The sequence below is a fragment of the Ixodes scapularis genome, unplaced genomic scaffold, assembly GCF_016920785.2.
Source record: "Ixodes scapularis isolate PalLabHiFi unplaced genomic scaffold, ASM1692078v2 PGA_scaffold8__174_contigs__length_109621045, whole genome shotgun sequence".
Taxonomy (NCBI): domain Eukaryota; kingdom Metazoa; phylum Arthropoda; class Arachnida; order Ixodida; family Ixodidae; genus Ixodes; species Ixodes scapularis.
This window is the reverse complement of record NW_024609883.1, coordinates 63,498,989-63,513,198: the sequence shown is the minus strand read 5'-3', so window position 1 is coordinate 63,513,198 and position 14,210 is coordinate 63,498,989. Positions and strand designations below refer to the sequence as shown.

The following is a 14,210-nucleotide window of genomic DNA, read 5'->3' as shown; positions in this document are numbered from 1 at the left end:
GTAAAGGATGGCATTTCCTGGATCGACATCGTAGGTGCTGGCATGGTTGGAAACGACGTCGAAGGTGCGGGCACGTTTGGCGGTGGTTCTTGGGCGGCGTCGTCCAAACGTCGGTCGATCAATTCCTCCTTGTTGCCGGTTGTGGAGAGGCTCCGGCGCTGCAGCTCGGTATTTATCGACTGTACATTCAAGGTGGCAAGGTCTTCGGCGGTAGCAACACGCCAGTTGATGAAAGGCGTCCTTGTTGACGGGCTAGGCAGAGTATGCTTAGGAGGCGGTTGGCGTTTCAACAGCGCTCAATCAAATGCGGAGAGGCTTACTTGACGGGAAAAGCGGCTGCGGCAGGTTGCGGGTGTCGACTGCGCCGTGTGTGAGTGGTGGGAGCGGGCGTAAAGGGGTAAAAAGGCTTTAATTTGGTAGAAAAGGGGCCAGGTTACAAGTTCGTTAACACACGAGCCTCATGGCGGCTCTTCACGCTACTTGTGCGCTGGGGTGCCCAATGCTGTTAGACCGGGTCTTGGTGTCCCCTGTCTGGAGCTCACGTCAGCTCACAGTGCATAAACACATATTAGCCGCCACTGGTCACCTGACACTGTAAAATCACTACAACTAAAACGACGGCACTCGTCTGTAATTACATGGAGATTTGATGGTTTCACAGACTTTTTTAGGAAAAGAAGACATCCACCCAAAAAACCCACGGCGTGACTAACGCACACTTCTTATCGAAAAAGAAAGGACTCAGCACTTCAGCATTGTCGTTATCTGCCTCCATTTTTGTCTCTTGCGCTGCAAGAAAATCTGGTTGCTCATCAGAAAAAGTACGCTGCAACTGATACTGTTTTCTTCACGAATTTAACCCCCGAAAACTTAAGCTGGCAAAACTGAGAACCATGATAATTTGGTTCCAATCTACCCAGCCCCGAAAAGGTAGGAAGCATTAAACAAATAGATCGCACATGGCACAAACTAAACAGAAATTTCTGTCCATCTTACTTGCATTGTTACGCAAGTTCCATGAGCCACGGCAGCCATACAGTTCACCGCGGGTCTCTAGATGTTTGACTAACCCATGGGGCTTAAGGTCTGTCGTGGTAACGGACCCTCTTGGCCATCGCGTCCGCCATTTATCTCGCACCGTTGCCTGAAAACTCGTCGGTTGGCCGCCCTCCTGCGTTGCTGGTGGTTCCATAGCTCGCTTTGCAGAGCCGTTCAAGGCTTTCATGTTTTCGTTTTCAGTGCCCTCAAAGGCCCCGGACCCTGCTTGTGAGCCACCGCCTTTTGGACTTGGTTCAAGGGACTAGGGACAACAGGCGGCGTGCTAGCTCGCTGCCTGGTGGTTGAGAGACAGCCGTGACCGTTGGCGATTCCGCAGTGAACGATATTGTCGGAGGATGGACCGAAGTGCCTGCGGTTGCGTCGTCTCGACTGAGAGGCCCGAGGCTTTCAGGGGCTTCACCTTCTGCTTCTTCCGCTTCTGCCTGATTCATGTCGTAGCTCTGCCGTGTCGTCTTCTATTACGGAGTGCGCCACGTCTGCGTACGTCCTCACGTGCTCCTCCCTGGTCTTCCCAAAGCGTCCGCAGCTCTCGCAGCAAGAAACGCGGCATTCCTTACGGATATGGCTTGTCTTTCGGCCACGAAGACAGAGCAGTGCTCTTCCTGGTGCCAGGACTAGGACCGTGCATCCGGGCAGTCGAAGTTGCTGTGGCAGGTGTTCAGTAGTGACGCCGTCCTTTAGAGTTAACCTCACTGTTCTTGTGGTCGACTGCACCCCCTCGAGACCGTTGACACGCCACGCCTCCCTGGTGACTTCTTCAACCTTGCCAGACGTCTTTAGGTCTTCTTTTAACGTTTTCGTCGCGCAGATGAAAAGGTATCCAATGCAACTTGAGTCTCACCTCCGATTTGTTCGGATCAATCACCAGGCAACGCCTCCCCTTGACCTCTATGATTTGAGAGTTCACCAACCTTTGCTTGGCAAAGAGCGATTTGAGGGTCACCATCCATGCGTGGTTCATTTGGTAAGAACCACACGCCTCAATGTCTCCAAGCAGTCCGGCGCTATTGAGTCTGTTCTTAGAATCCTCCCATGCGGTAGGGACGTGCACCAATATCACAGTGCAGAAGAACGAAGTTTAAGGCGTGAACGCCCTTGGAAATGGTGGCAAAATGATCCGATAAGCCTTGTTGCTTCGCTCAGCCGAGATATCACGGCTATCAGTAGCCGTTAGAACCGCTCCTACGGAGCTCATGACGATGCGTCTTTCCACTTCGGAAGCCGGAAGCCCGAATCTATTCGGACACGGGCTTGCTTGCACGGACACGCGCGTGGGTATACAAAGTGCATTAAGTAGAGTGCATGGCAGCTTGTATAGCAGATTAAAAGGGGCCTGCAAGATGGAGCACACTGAACCATGTTTCGAATGAACCACCGATCATTTTAAACAATACCGGATCTGGACTTTAGTGTCGACGGTGACAACATTGGCATCCACAGACCGAACCGGCTAATATAGTGTAATCAAATGCTTCCAGCGCTTAAGAGTGCACAATGATCGCCCACATTTACGTCCGAAGCACTCGTAATTGTGAGGATTGTCATCATCCTTAAAACAAATTAGAAAATCAGGGCTTTGCTCATACTAGTTACAAACATCGCTCGCGATGGCTCCATGCAGAGGCGCATTCAGAGGGGAAGACCAGGTGTCCTGACCGTCCCCTACCTCTGAGGTCCACCCGTGTCAAAATTCTCTGATAACGCTGACCCCCTTCTGGAAACAGTTATCTGGCTGTAGGCCTTTGTAATTCTCGTTCTTTAAAGGTGTATATAACCTGCGGACTTCGCCACTTTATTTTGCTATGTCGCCCCGGCCGCGATCCCTTATAAGATCTCCAATCCTTCTGCGCGAGCGTGAGTTCATTAGCGGGTTTGCGCGCGCGAGACTCTCAAGAGCGTGTCTCCTCCTGTTAATTAAAGTTACGCCTGCGTCGATCTCGTATGTGTTGAAAGATCTGAAAATTAGGCCGATGCCTCCTATATCACTGAGATTGATTTAGAAATGTTTATCCTGTTACTGTCTCACACGTTAGTTCTCGCTGGCGACATGCACGGCCGAAAACAGTGATGGAACCAGTGGCTTGATGCCTCGTTCCCACTTGTAAAACTGCTGTTGTCTTTACCCAAAAACGCGCTCCAAAAAAAAAAATAAAAGCAAAAAAGATAGAATCGTTTTGTTAATTGTTGTCGCCCAACGTGCCCGCGCGGCTACGTCGTCTCGCGCGTTTTTGCAACTACGATGAAATTGGATGCTGAAACGCTCTCTCGCTCGTTGTTCATCAACATCTGCTGTACCGTGGCAGGGCTTAAAGGGATACTTCAATGAAATTTGAAATATTCCCGTCGTGTTCACAAATAGGTTGAATATGATCCACAATATCCGTAAATGGCAATCGCACGTTTGTACTTTGAGCCTGGTGGCTGTATTTTTCGTTATAAACGGCCCACTCTGGCAAGCGCTCGGAGAAGGCCCAGCGGAGACCACGTGACATCCAACGCAATCGTGACGTAGGTCGTCTTAGGACGAGCAAAGCTACGGTGAGGCTGACGTCGAGAGGATGGCCTAGTCGTTCCAGCCACCGAGGCGGCTGCTTTTGTACGAATTTTGAGTGACGGGTTAATTTTCTGTAATCTTGTAGGGGTACAATAGCGACTTCTGCGACACACAAACGGCATTCTCGGGAAGAGGGGAGTTCCTCCTGCCCCTTTTCTTTCGTCGCGGTCAGAGGCAAGACAACCTCCGTCACTAGCTGTCAAGGTTCCTAGACTGGCATCACAAACGGGGCGTTAGCGACATCCACCAGGTGCTCTTTGCTAATCGTTTAATTCATTTTAAAATTCCTTTTCGTGACTTTTTTTAACAAGATATTGGTATGTTCGATGTGATGCTGCTCCTTTGAACACATATAGACCAAAAAATGAGCGCCGAAATTTCGTTGTAGTATCCCTTTAATAACCGCTCTCGTTCCATGATGAGTAGTCCGGCTAATGATGCGGTTTTTTCTTGGAAACACTGAACTGCCTTGCAATTACTATAAAACAGGTGAAAATATGCACTGCCGAAGAACGTGACTCATTTTGGCGTTTCGAGAATGCAGAAAACAAACAGTTCTACATACGAAAGACAACGTGCGAGCGAAACCATCGCATTCATTTAGCGCCAAAGCTATTCTGCAGCTCATTTTTAGGCAGTTTTCTTGCAGAGCAGGTGCCTCTCGGCGTAAAAAAGGTAAAAAAAGATGATTGTCTTCACTGACAGGCAGACGGCCGAATGTAATGTACGCAGGACACGTCGTTCTCAGCCGGGACAAGACGTGAGATCCGCAAAAGCTACTTCCCCTTTGTAATCTGATGGGCTTGAAAGGAGCCAAAATTTTTTCCGGTATCAAAGATATTGCCCTCAGCACGAGAGAAGAAATGTGGACTTAGAGGCGGAACACCGAAATTCATCGAAGATTTCCAGGTCAACATATAAAGTTTAAAATGAAAATCGATAACACGTTGAGCAATCGGGGGGAAGGCTGGTTGGTATCACCACGCTTCAATGGCTACGCAGTCTAAGCACCCGGAAAAAAACATCAACCTGCCACTGTTTGTACGTCAACACTCTCAGAAGAAAAAGGGTGTATTCTTAAACCATTTGTTTCAAATAAGACACCCCAAGACTTAAGTTCCATGTACAGCGCACTGACGTCAATCTGACGGTACTAACTTTAACGAGAGGCTTGATAGCCGTGTGGTACAACTAATTAAAATAGCGAGTGGAAGTGCTACTAACTACAAAAAAAAAATCGGGGTTTTCTTGGCCCTACTTCAAAATCTCAGTGTTTTCTTTCTGGGGTTTTTCATACGCACTTTAGCTACTTATCGTGCGCTGTACGTCGAACTGACGTTTTGGGGTGCATTATATGGGATAGAAGGATGTACCTTTTTTTTACAACGGTGCTGTTAAGGGCTAGGTTCCCCAGGATCGTGTCCGCTATCAAACGCCTGTCGAGACAAACCTACTTGGACAGCTATCGCCATCTATACGCGACGGCGGCAAGCACACAACCAGTCTGCTTGCCACCATCGCTCGTAGATAGCGGCAACCTTTCCAGCGTTGGCAGCCATCGTAGAAGAATGGATAGCTGGGCGGCGTTGGTGGAAATTCATCGCAGGAGTCAGCACGAAAAACAGACGACGACAAAGAAGAACCACACGCAACGAGCGCAGCGTTCGTTACGTGTGTTTCTTCGACCTCGTCTGTTTTGCGAGCTGTTTCCTGCGCTCTTATCAGTTTCAGTTTGGACTTAGGATGGGTTGGCCGCGCTCCTTTTCGGGGAAAGAAGACTGGCTGTGGAAGGAGCGGCGACGTACGCAGCAGCGCGAATGGGGCCGCAACCGCCGCAAAGCCGCTGTCGCCTCGACTTCCACTGCGTCGAGCTCTTCAGATTCCCTTGCCAAAGAAGAGTACATCGCTCACCCGGAAAGCCTCCGCCGAGAGCAGAACCAGCGATGTAAACGGCGCCGGCGGGCCAACACCGCGGACGACGATCGTGCCACGGAGGCCAAGCGCAAGCGCGAGGCCCGGCGACGACTGCACTCCACCCCGGCTGAACACTTCCCGGGCGCGACGACGAGGTTCCGGAGAGAGTTCGTGGATTACCCGTTTGGCGCCACGTGCGCCGCGCGCGCTTCACGGGACTGGTTCGCCAGAGACGTATCCACGATCGGCGGCGTGTCGGACGAGAAGAAACGGGAAACGTGCGCGTGCGCGTTGCGGCAGTGCTTTGAGAACAGCTCGGCCCATCCTCCTCCTTCACGAGAGTGGAAAGGCTGAACGTTTTTTAGAGTGTATTATGAAGCGGCAGGATTCTCACCAGTATCACTGACGAGACCTATTAAAGAAAGTCGGAGTGAGGGAGCTTGTGTATGTTACGCTTACAATGGCGCTACAACTTGCTTTCCTGTTGCCCAGTCTGCAGTGCGCTAAAGGTTCACTGGTAACCTCAACATCAATACTTTTTCAGTATTTTGATACCATGAAAAGGGCGTAGTAGAACCAGAAACAAAACATCATTGCAATTTTTTTTTTTCTAGAGTGTGGGACAGCGTGTAAAAGTGTTGGTTCTTTACCCCTCTAGGCTGGGCTCTTCCTCGCTTCTTTTATATAATAGCGTAGTAAACAAATACGTCTAAAGAAAATTTGTAGCGCCAGTTGCATGTTTGCTGGAATTCATAATGAAAACTATTAAATTTTTTATTGCAACAGAAAAAGAAAAGAAAAGAAGAGAGAACGTACTACGCCGCTAACTTTGAAACACAAAGCCCCAGAATCCGGAAGTGTTTTTGACGAGGCACCGGCCGTCTCCTGGTTTGTTTGGTGCTGGAGGCATTGGGTGAGACTAGGAAGATTAGAAAGTAGGCGTGGGCTCAGGCGAGTTATTCTTCCTTTGGTTATGAATACCTCTTGGGCTTCTACGCAGCAATTACCATGCGATCAAAAAGATACTTATTCCTCACGTCGTTCACTGAAATCTGGTATACATATTTTTTGTCTGTTTAAAATACGTTTTAGATAGATTAAGTTGAACACTCATGGGAAAAAAAAAACTTGATCTGAAAAGTTACAGGACCTTTGCCGTGAAGAAAAGAACACTGCATGGGCAAGCGCAGAGCGAAATAATCGCGCGCTTGGCCAGTTTACAGGTGCGCGCGTAAGTGATCGCCATGATTCATGAGGAAAAATAAAAACAAATTAAGCGACACTTTCGTCAAATACGTTTTTATGACAAGACATTTCATTTATTTGCATTAGACCGAGTGCCTAAAGCACCAAATCCTCCCCTAGCTATGTGGACAGAACGCGTCTGAGAGAACGAGTACTCATTGCTTTCTACATATTGTTGCGCTTTCGAGCTCGCTGAGGGGGGGGGGGGGGGGGGGGGGGCTGGGCTGTAATTGACGAACCAACACACTAGAATCGCCAAGAGAGCAGAAACAGCAGTGTCCGCTGTCTCGAAGGCTGTCCTTGACGATAGATGGCGGCAGCCACCCCTCCCAAATGAAACCTACGCTTGTCCAGCCGTCCCAACAGCGCAGAATTTATCGGCTCCAAGGTCATTGGGAATTCGTGGGAGTAATGTATTTTCTAGTTAAGTGTTTACTTTTGCTCTAAGTATCCTAAAAAGGCAAGGAGTGCAGCCCATTGCCATCTGCGTTTTTGATCCAGGCCAAAGTTAAGAATCTCGTGTTAAAAATCTCTCAATTACGTTCTTTTGTTTTTCGGCAAATCCGCCTTTTCCAAGCTTAAGTGTTTTAGGATGACTAAATTGGATCATCTGCAGTCATTAGCGATGATAAGAGAATATCGACGCTCAGCGTGTTCGGATTTTGACGCACAAAATGCTGCCACCTCAGGATAAAGCACCGCTGGTGGACTCGGTGACAAGACTGATAGCCTATGCCGGTGCCTTCCAACTGAAGAAAGCCGCCAAAGCCAGTGACCTGGCCCCTGACCGTGTTCGGGACTTGGCAGTTAAGAACGTCACAAGGAGCTCTGGCAATCTTACCGTAACGCTGTCATGGACCTCTACTGGAGCTAACTTAGACACCGGCAGAGGTAAGAGTCAACTGTCCTTACTGCCATTCTTGGGATCGGTGACCCGTGTGAAACCGCACGTTCTGGAACAGCTGACAAATTACATTTTGTGTTGTACTACTGACATTATAGTCAGAGAGCTAAATAGAGGCATTTTTTTGCGATTGTGTGCGCATATGCCACTACAGAAGCAAATGCGATGCTTCCTGTTGGCTACCTGACTGCTCGACATACCTGCTCCTATTTCCGCGACCAATCCGGGTTTCCTCCAATACCGCTTGGGAACCATTTAAGTTGTCTACTTCTGTTTTCTTGCTGCGCCGCTCCTATCACCCCTTCTCACAAAAAGTTCCGCAACCATTGCCACCTCGTTTTGGATGAGTTAGGGCGGAGGTGATGCTGGTGACATTCCTCCCGCCCTTTTTTTTAAGTTTCCTCGCTGAACACCAGCTTCAGCCAGTTGTACTCACTGCTAACGATGCGCTCTCCCAACTCGTATATATCTACACGCACAAGACCCGATGCCCAGAGCAATAAGGCGGTATGCGGAGCGCAAGTTTGTCTGCTTTTTTTGCAGGGGTTGTGGTAACGGCAGAAGGCCGAGCTCTGATAGGCTCTGATTGAGGAATAGTGGGTAGACCTGAAAGGCCAAGCTGCCTTGAGTTCTACCTATACTCCGCGACAACTTCTCTTGGCAATGCAGTGGAAGGTAGAGGCCCGCGTCCCCTCTCCCATTTTGAGTGTACGCAGGCTCTCCTCCTCCCCCATTTCCGGGCAGAGGACGAGAGCCCGCGCACACTCAAAATGGGAGAGGGGACGCGGGCCTGTACCTTCCACTGCATTGCCAAGAAAAGTTGTCGTGGAGTATAATATATCGTTCAATCAGGGCTAATCAGGATCGGCGTTCTCAGATCCCCAAAACCCCTGCAGAAGAAAGAGATGAATTTCCGGTCTGCATCGACTGTCCGAGTTATGTTGTCCTTTGTACAGTTCCTGCCATATTTGTGTGTTCCCCATGCTCCAGGGAAGTTCTGCAAATCCATTGTAACAGTGGCGTGTCCTCGGCCCTTGCGTCGCCTTTTTCTGCGTATTCCTCCACGGCTTAAGTCATATGTTTACCATTCTTCATTCAGTTGTACAGTCGAGCCCTCTGCTGCCGCCATTGCTCCGGATCCCTAAACTTTTGCTCCACTATCTCGGCTACCATAACCTGCACGGCTGTGGGGGTAGCACCACCTGCATACTTGGGTGTCAGATAGCGTTGCAGCACCCGTATCGGTGCCACCCCTGACCCAGAGAAACCCTTGGAATTCCTTCCCAGTTAGTACTTGCAGAATCCTCGTTAGGAAAGTCAGCTTCGCGTGCTCCATCAGCCGTGCGTGCAAGAACCTCGCCGTAGTTGTCAGCCCTTGACTGCCTCCAAGGTGAGCCCGTGTTAGCGGCATCGCGTAACTGTAATCCTGGAAACTCTCCGCTGGGCCCGTACACTGTCTTTATGAAAAAACCAGCTGAACTAAGGAAAAGGTAGAGATAGAAAGAAAGACACCCGATCGCTGGACATCCAGCGATCGGGTGTCTTTCTTTCTATCTCTACCTTTTCCTTAGTTCAGCTGGTTTTTTCATAATGAGTAACCAACTAGCTCAGATTACACCAACCGTACACTGTCCCACGGGCAGTGTTGTACACGTGCCTCAAGAAGAGGAACGGAAGCTCGTTTCTCGTTCCTCTTAATTTTTGGAACGCGTTTCCGTTACAAGTTTCATCTGCGAGAAAGGAACTCGTTCTCGTTACAGTTTAAGAAATGGAACGTGTCGTCACATATACGTTACATTTGTATTTTGCTAATTACAATAGTTAGCTAGATCAAACCAAGTTTTTTTTCCAATTTTTTTTTATCGATTCCTTTAGATAGCAACGTACGAATTTAAATTCTCTGATGGAGGGGCACGAGTAGAAGAAATCGAGCAGAAGCAAGGTTTCATTTTTTCATTTGTTGTTAGCAAAAATCTAAGCTTTTAACTATATTCATGTTTGTGGTGGGCTATGCAGACGAGTCAAATGTACTGTTACCCCACATTACACGAAAGTTTTGCAACAACCTCACACGTTTCAATCTAACAAAGTCCCGTTTTCGAACTTAACAACAGTTGCTTCTCGATGCTGCTGTCAGCGAGACGAGCAAGGGGAGAAGAAGGTAGGGCTCTTTGAAGGTCAGTCTCGAAAACTACCAGTCCGTCTTCGTGAAGGTTGGACTCGTTCAGTTTGAAGGTGACAGAAGAGGAGAGGGGAAAAAGGTTCATTTTTGTGCATCTGACCAATGTTTGGGATACAAGGGTGCGTTTAACGTCTAGTAACCTGTTTTTTCGGTGTATCTGTTTTTTTTTTGTAGCAGTTCAGTGATGGCTGCAGTCGGCCTTAGATTTCTTGGTTTATGAGGATTCGGGGAAGCAAAGAAAGTAGCTGAGTTTGAGACGTCCCTTTTTCTGTCTTTTCCTCCGACTAAATGTTTTGATTTTTGTACCCCTGTCTCGGGCACTGAAAAGAGAATCAATGTTCACTAGCCTGCACCATACTGTTACCAAGCGAGGACCCCACAAAATAAACCCTAAGTGACACAAGAAACTTAACGAGATCCTTTTCTTCGCAAATATAATATTTTTATACTTTTTTTTTAATTCCCCTTTTATAAGTAAAATAAAAATGACACCACCGGACGAAGAAAAAGAAACGCCGTTCCTTCTTCCGTTCCCTTAAAAATGTAACGCGTTCCCGTTCCAGTTCCATTGATGCAAAATGGAACGGCGGCGTTCCTTCGTTCCTTCTAAAAGGAACGCGTTCCACACACAAACGGTGTCTTCATTCTCTCCGCGAGAGGAAAATTATATTTCTACCTCTTGCGGTGTGGAACATTTAACACCTAGTTAGCCACTACTTGGTGTACACTACAAACCATTTTAGATATAAACATGGGACAGCAATCTGAAAGCCCCCAAATTAGGGCGAAAAGACGGGTAGACGCTCAGCAAGGGGAAGAGTCCACATGATCAGCTGAGGTGTTGGCGTGTCCAAGGCGATCGACACCCATAATCTCACCACAAAAATTGAAACAAACAAGACGTCTTGACGACTCCCTGGCTGCTTCCGGCCTCAAAGTCCTGGGAGCCATGGGTCGATATCGCGCTCCCTTTCTGTTCAAGGCAATAGCCCTGACAGCGTCCTAGTAACCAGGACCCCTGAGCAGTGTTGTACAGAACGGCGTTCCAAGCACGGCGTTCCGTACAACACTGCCCATGGTTCCTGGTTACGAGGACGTTATCAGGGCTATTGCCTTGAACAGAAAGGGAGCGCGATATCGACCCATGGCTCTCAGGACTTAGAGGCCGGAGGCAGCCAGGGAGTCGTCAAAACGTCTTGTTTGTTTCAATTTTTGTGGTCAGATTGTGGGCGTCGATCGCCTTGGCCACGCCAACACCTCAGCTGATAATGTGGACTCTTCCTCTTGCTGAGCGTCTACCCGTTTTAGAGCGCAGCTCTTAGGGGCCCGGTTCCGGCTTGAGCGGCGTCGGCGTCGGCGTCGGCGTCGGCGTAACCGCGCGGTGCATCATGGGAAATGTCCCATAATGCACCGCGCGAGCCCCCCACCGGGGTCACGTGACCTCGGGGGGGGGGGGCACGTGACCCCCCCGAGGTCACGTGACCCCCCGAAGTCACGTGACTCCCCTGAGGTCACGTGACCCCCGCCGATGTCGCGTGACCCCCAATGACGTCATCGTCACTGATGACGTCACCAGCATCCACATCGTCATCATCACTGATGACGTCACCGGCATTCACATCGTCATCGTCATCATCACTGATGACGTCACCGGCATCCACATCGTCATCGTCATCATCACTGATGACGTCACCGGCATCCGCATCGTCATCGTCATCATCACTGATGACGTTACCGACATCCGCATCGTCATCGTCATCATCACTGATGACGTCATCAGTGACGTCACTGATGTCGTCACCGGCATCCACATCGTCATCGTCATCGTCACTGATGACGTCACCGGCATCCGCATCGTCACCGTCATCATCACTGATGACGTCACCGGCATCCGCATCGTCATCGTCATCATCACTGATGACGTTACCGACATCCGCATTGTCATCGTCATCATCACTGATGACGTCATCAGCGACGTCACTGATGACATCACCGACATTCGCATCGTCATCGTCATCATCACTGGTGAAGTCATCAGTGACGTCACTAATGACGTCATCGGTACCCGCATCGTCATCGTCACTGATGACGTCATCAGTGACATCAGTGATGACATCATCGGCATTGGGGGTCACGTGACCCCCAAGGTCACGTGACCCCCCCTGGTTAGTTTAAACCCCCCCCCCCAATGCCCTTCCCTCCTCCTCCTCAAGAGCTGCGCTCTAATTCGGCGTTACAGGGAGTTGTAAGCAGCTTTCACTTTTTTTTCGCCCTCATTTGGGGGCTTTCAGGTTGCTGTCCCATGTTTATATCTAAAATGGTTCGTACTTTACACCAAGCAGTGGCTAACTAGGGGTAAATGTTCCACACCGCAACAGGGAGAAATATAATTTTCCTCTTGCGGAGAGAATAAAGACACCGTTTGTAGACAGTTCGTCTGCTAACGCGAACTAGAAACATGGTTCGTCTGCCACGATGCGTCATTCGCAGACGTAAATAAAAAATAACAAAAGCACCAAACGTGGTCACTTGACAGGCGGAGAAATGTTTCTCACATGCTGCAAAACGAGCGCCGCGGCCAAGTGGGATCGGACACAAACTGATGTTGTGATCCTCTGCTATTTCACGTGGAAAAAGTGGACAGATCGCGCTTCGTTTGCAAATCTCAAGCTATTCTGCTGCACATACTAAAGCTGACATAAACTGGGAGATGAAGAAGTTGTATGAAGAAGAACATCAGAGGCCGCGAGGCGTCTCTCGCGATTTGCATGTTGCTGAGGCGTTGTCATTGAAATATGGCCCGATTGCGACCTCAAGAACGGGTCACAAATGTCTCATTGGTTGATTACGTGCAAGCTGCGGCACCACGTCCAATCAGCACTGCAGCCTAAAATTGTCTCGCTCTCACCAAGACCAAAATCGGACCCCGGGTGAACCACGGTGCAGTCCTGCGCCTTTTTCGTGTTCGCTTTGGCAGAAACATCTCCCCTTCTGAGCTCAACCTACTCAAAATCTTGCATAATAAATTAAGCCTGGTACTCTTGAACATTAATCCTTCTTTTATAGCCCTCGCTTTTACGGGTGATCTCTGAGACAGACTTGATTGTCAGGACTCCCATGCTTGTTGTAGGTCTTTTTGAGGCCCTCAAGAGTAAGAATAATAATAAACGAAAAATTCGGTTGGCACACAATGAGAGCCAAGAATGCACTGAAACGTTAAAAAAACAAAGGTTTAAAAAAAAAAAAAAAACGGGACGAGGGGTTTATGCTTTGTTCCTCCATGTAGCAGCCTCGTGCGACGCCAACCCTGTCAGTCACGAGGCACTGTTGACAGATTGATCCTCTTGCATCCCGTCGTTCAGCACAGCGTGCAGAAAGCACAGCCCTCTGCCAACCTTGAATGGAGCACGCAAAATGTGTCTCAACTCGTGCGAGCGATTTCCTGGCGGCGGTGTGAAGCCGGTTCCGAGACGTAGCGCTCAGGGGAACAGCCAAAGTAGGGGAGGCCGCTCGCTTAAGGTCAAAATCGCGGATGGACGGTAGACACCGCCATTTTGGGCATCAATCAATGCATCGTGCGGAATAAAGGGGAGTGGGGAAAGGCAGCTTGTCCGGCAAGCAAACCTTCTGCGCTGTCCACGATATAATGTGTGATATCGGCATCGAGCGAGCTGTCTCTCGTGCACGGGCTGCTTCATCGAACACACGCCATGAAGCAGTTCTAAGGCTGCCGCCAGGATAGCCTACGCACAAGTTAGGAACCAGTTCGCGTATTCCGCACATGTTTGGTGAGCACTGGATATTAGCGGAACTCTCGTGCCTCGTAAACCAATCGTGTGATCATACCGCGGATCTATCGTGTGATAGGTGCACCTATCGTGTGATCATACCAGTTTTGTCCAGATTATAAGCAGCACTTCGAAGCTTCGCGTATACTTTCGCCAGTGGCTTCGGCGATTCTTGACACATTGTAACCCCCCCCCCCCCCCCCCTTGTCAACGCTCCCCACGCAACCCCTCTGGGTGACCGTTTTGTCACCACAGATGCGGTTGTCTTTTCCTTAAGCGCTGGGCAGCTTTTGGAACTGAACGTTTGACTTTCTTTGCCTTGTGACGTGTCCTATGACTTCTACTTCATGTCCATTTCCCACGTACTTGTACTCCAATGAGGTTTCCAGAAGAACGCGTGTGTCATCATGTAGGGTTACAGCAAAAACAACCTCCGTGCTTCGGTTGCTTTTTTTTTTTTCTTGTTTTGTTTGTGTTTTTGTGCGTTGCCACTGGTATGTATCTCGACTTTATATCCAGTAGCCGTTTAAGCCTTGCCTCCAGTACTTCACAGTGCGTAATAAC

At 49.2% G+C, this 14,210-nt stretch overlaps 1 protein-coding gene across 1 annotated transcript in view; it reads left to right on the top strand.

Annotated features, from left to right (window-relative positions):
• LOC8050917 (calcium-activated chloride channel regulator 1-like) overlaps positions 1-14,210 on the top strand; it is a 43,933-nt gene that overhangs the window by 25,733 nt on the left and 3,990 nt on the right. The window contains exon 4 of the mRNA XM_040501661.1: positions 7,462-7,663. Within this exon, the coding sequence (XP_040357595.1) occupies positions 7,462-7,663 (202 nt within the window). The remainder of the gene's footprint in view (positions 1-7,461; positions 7,664-14,210) is intronic.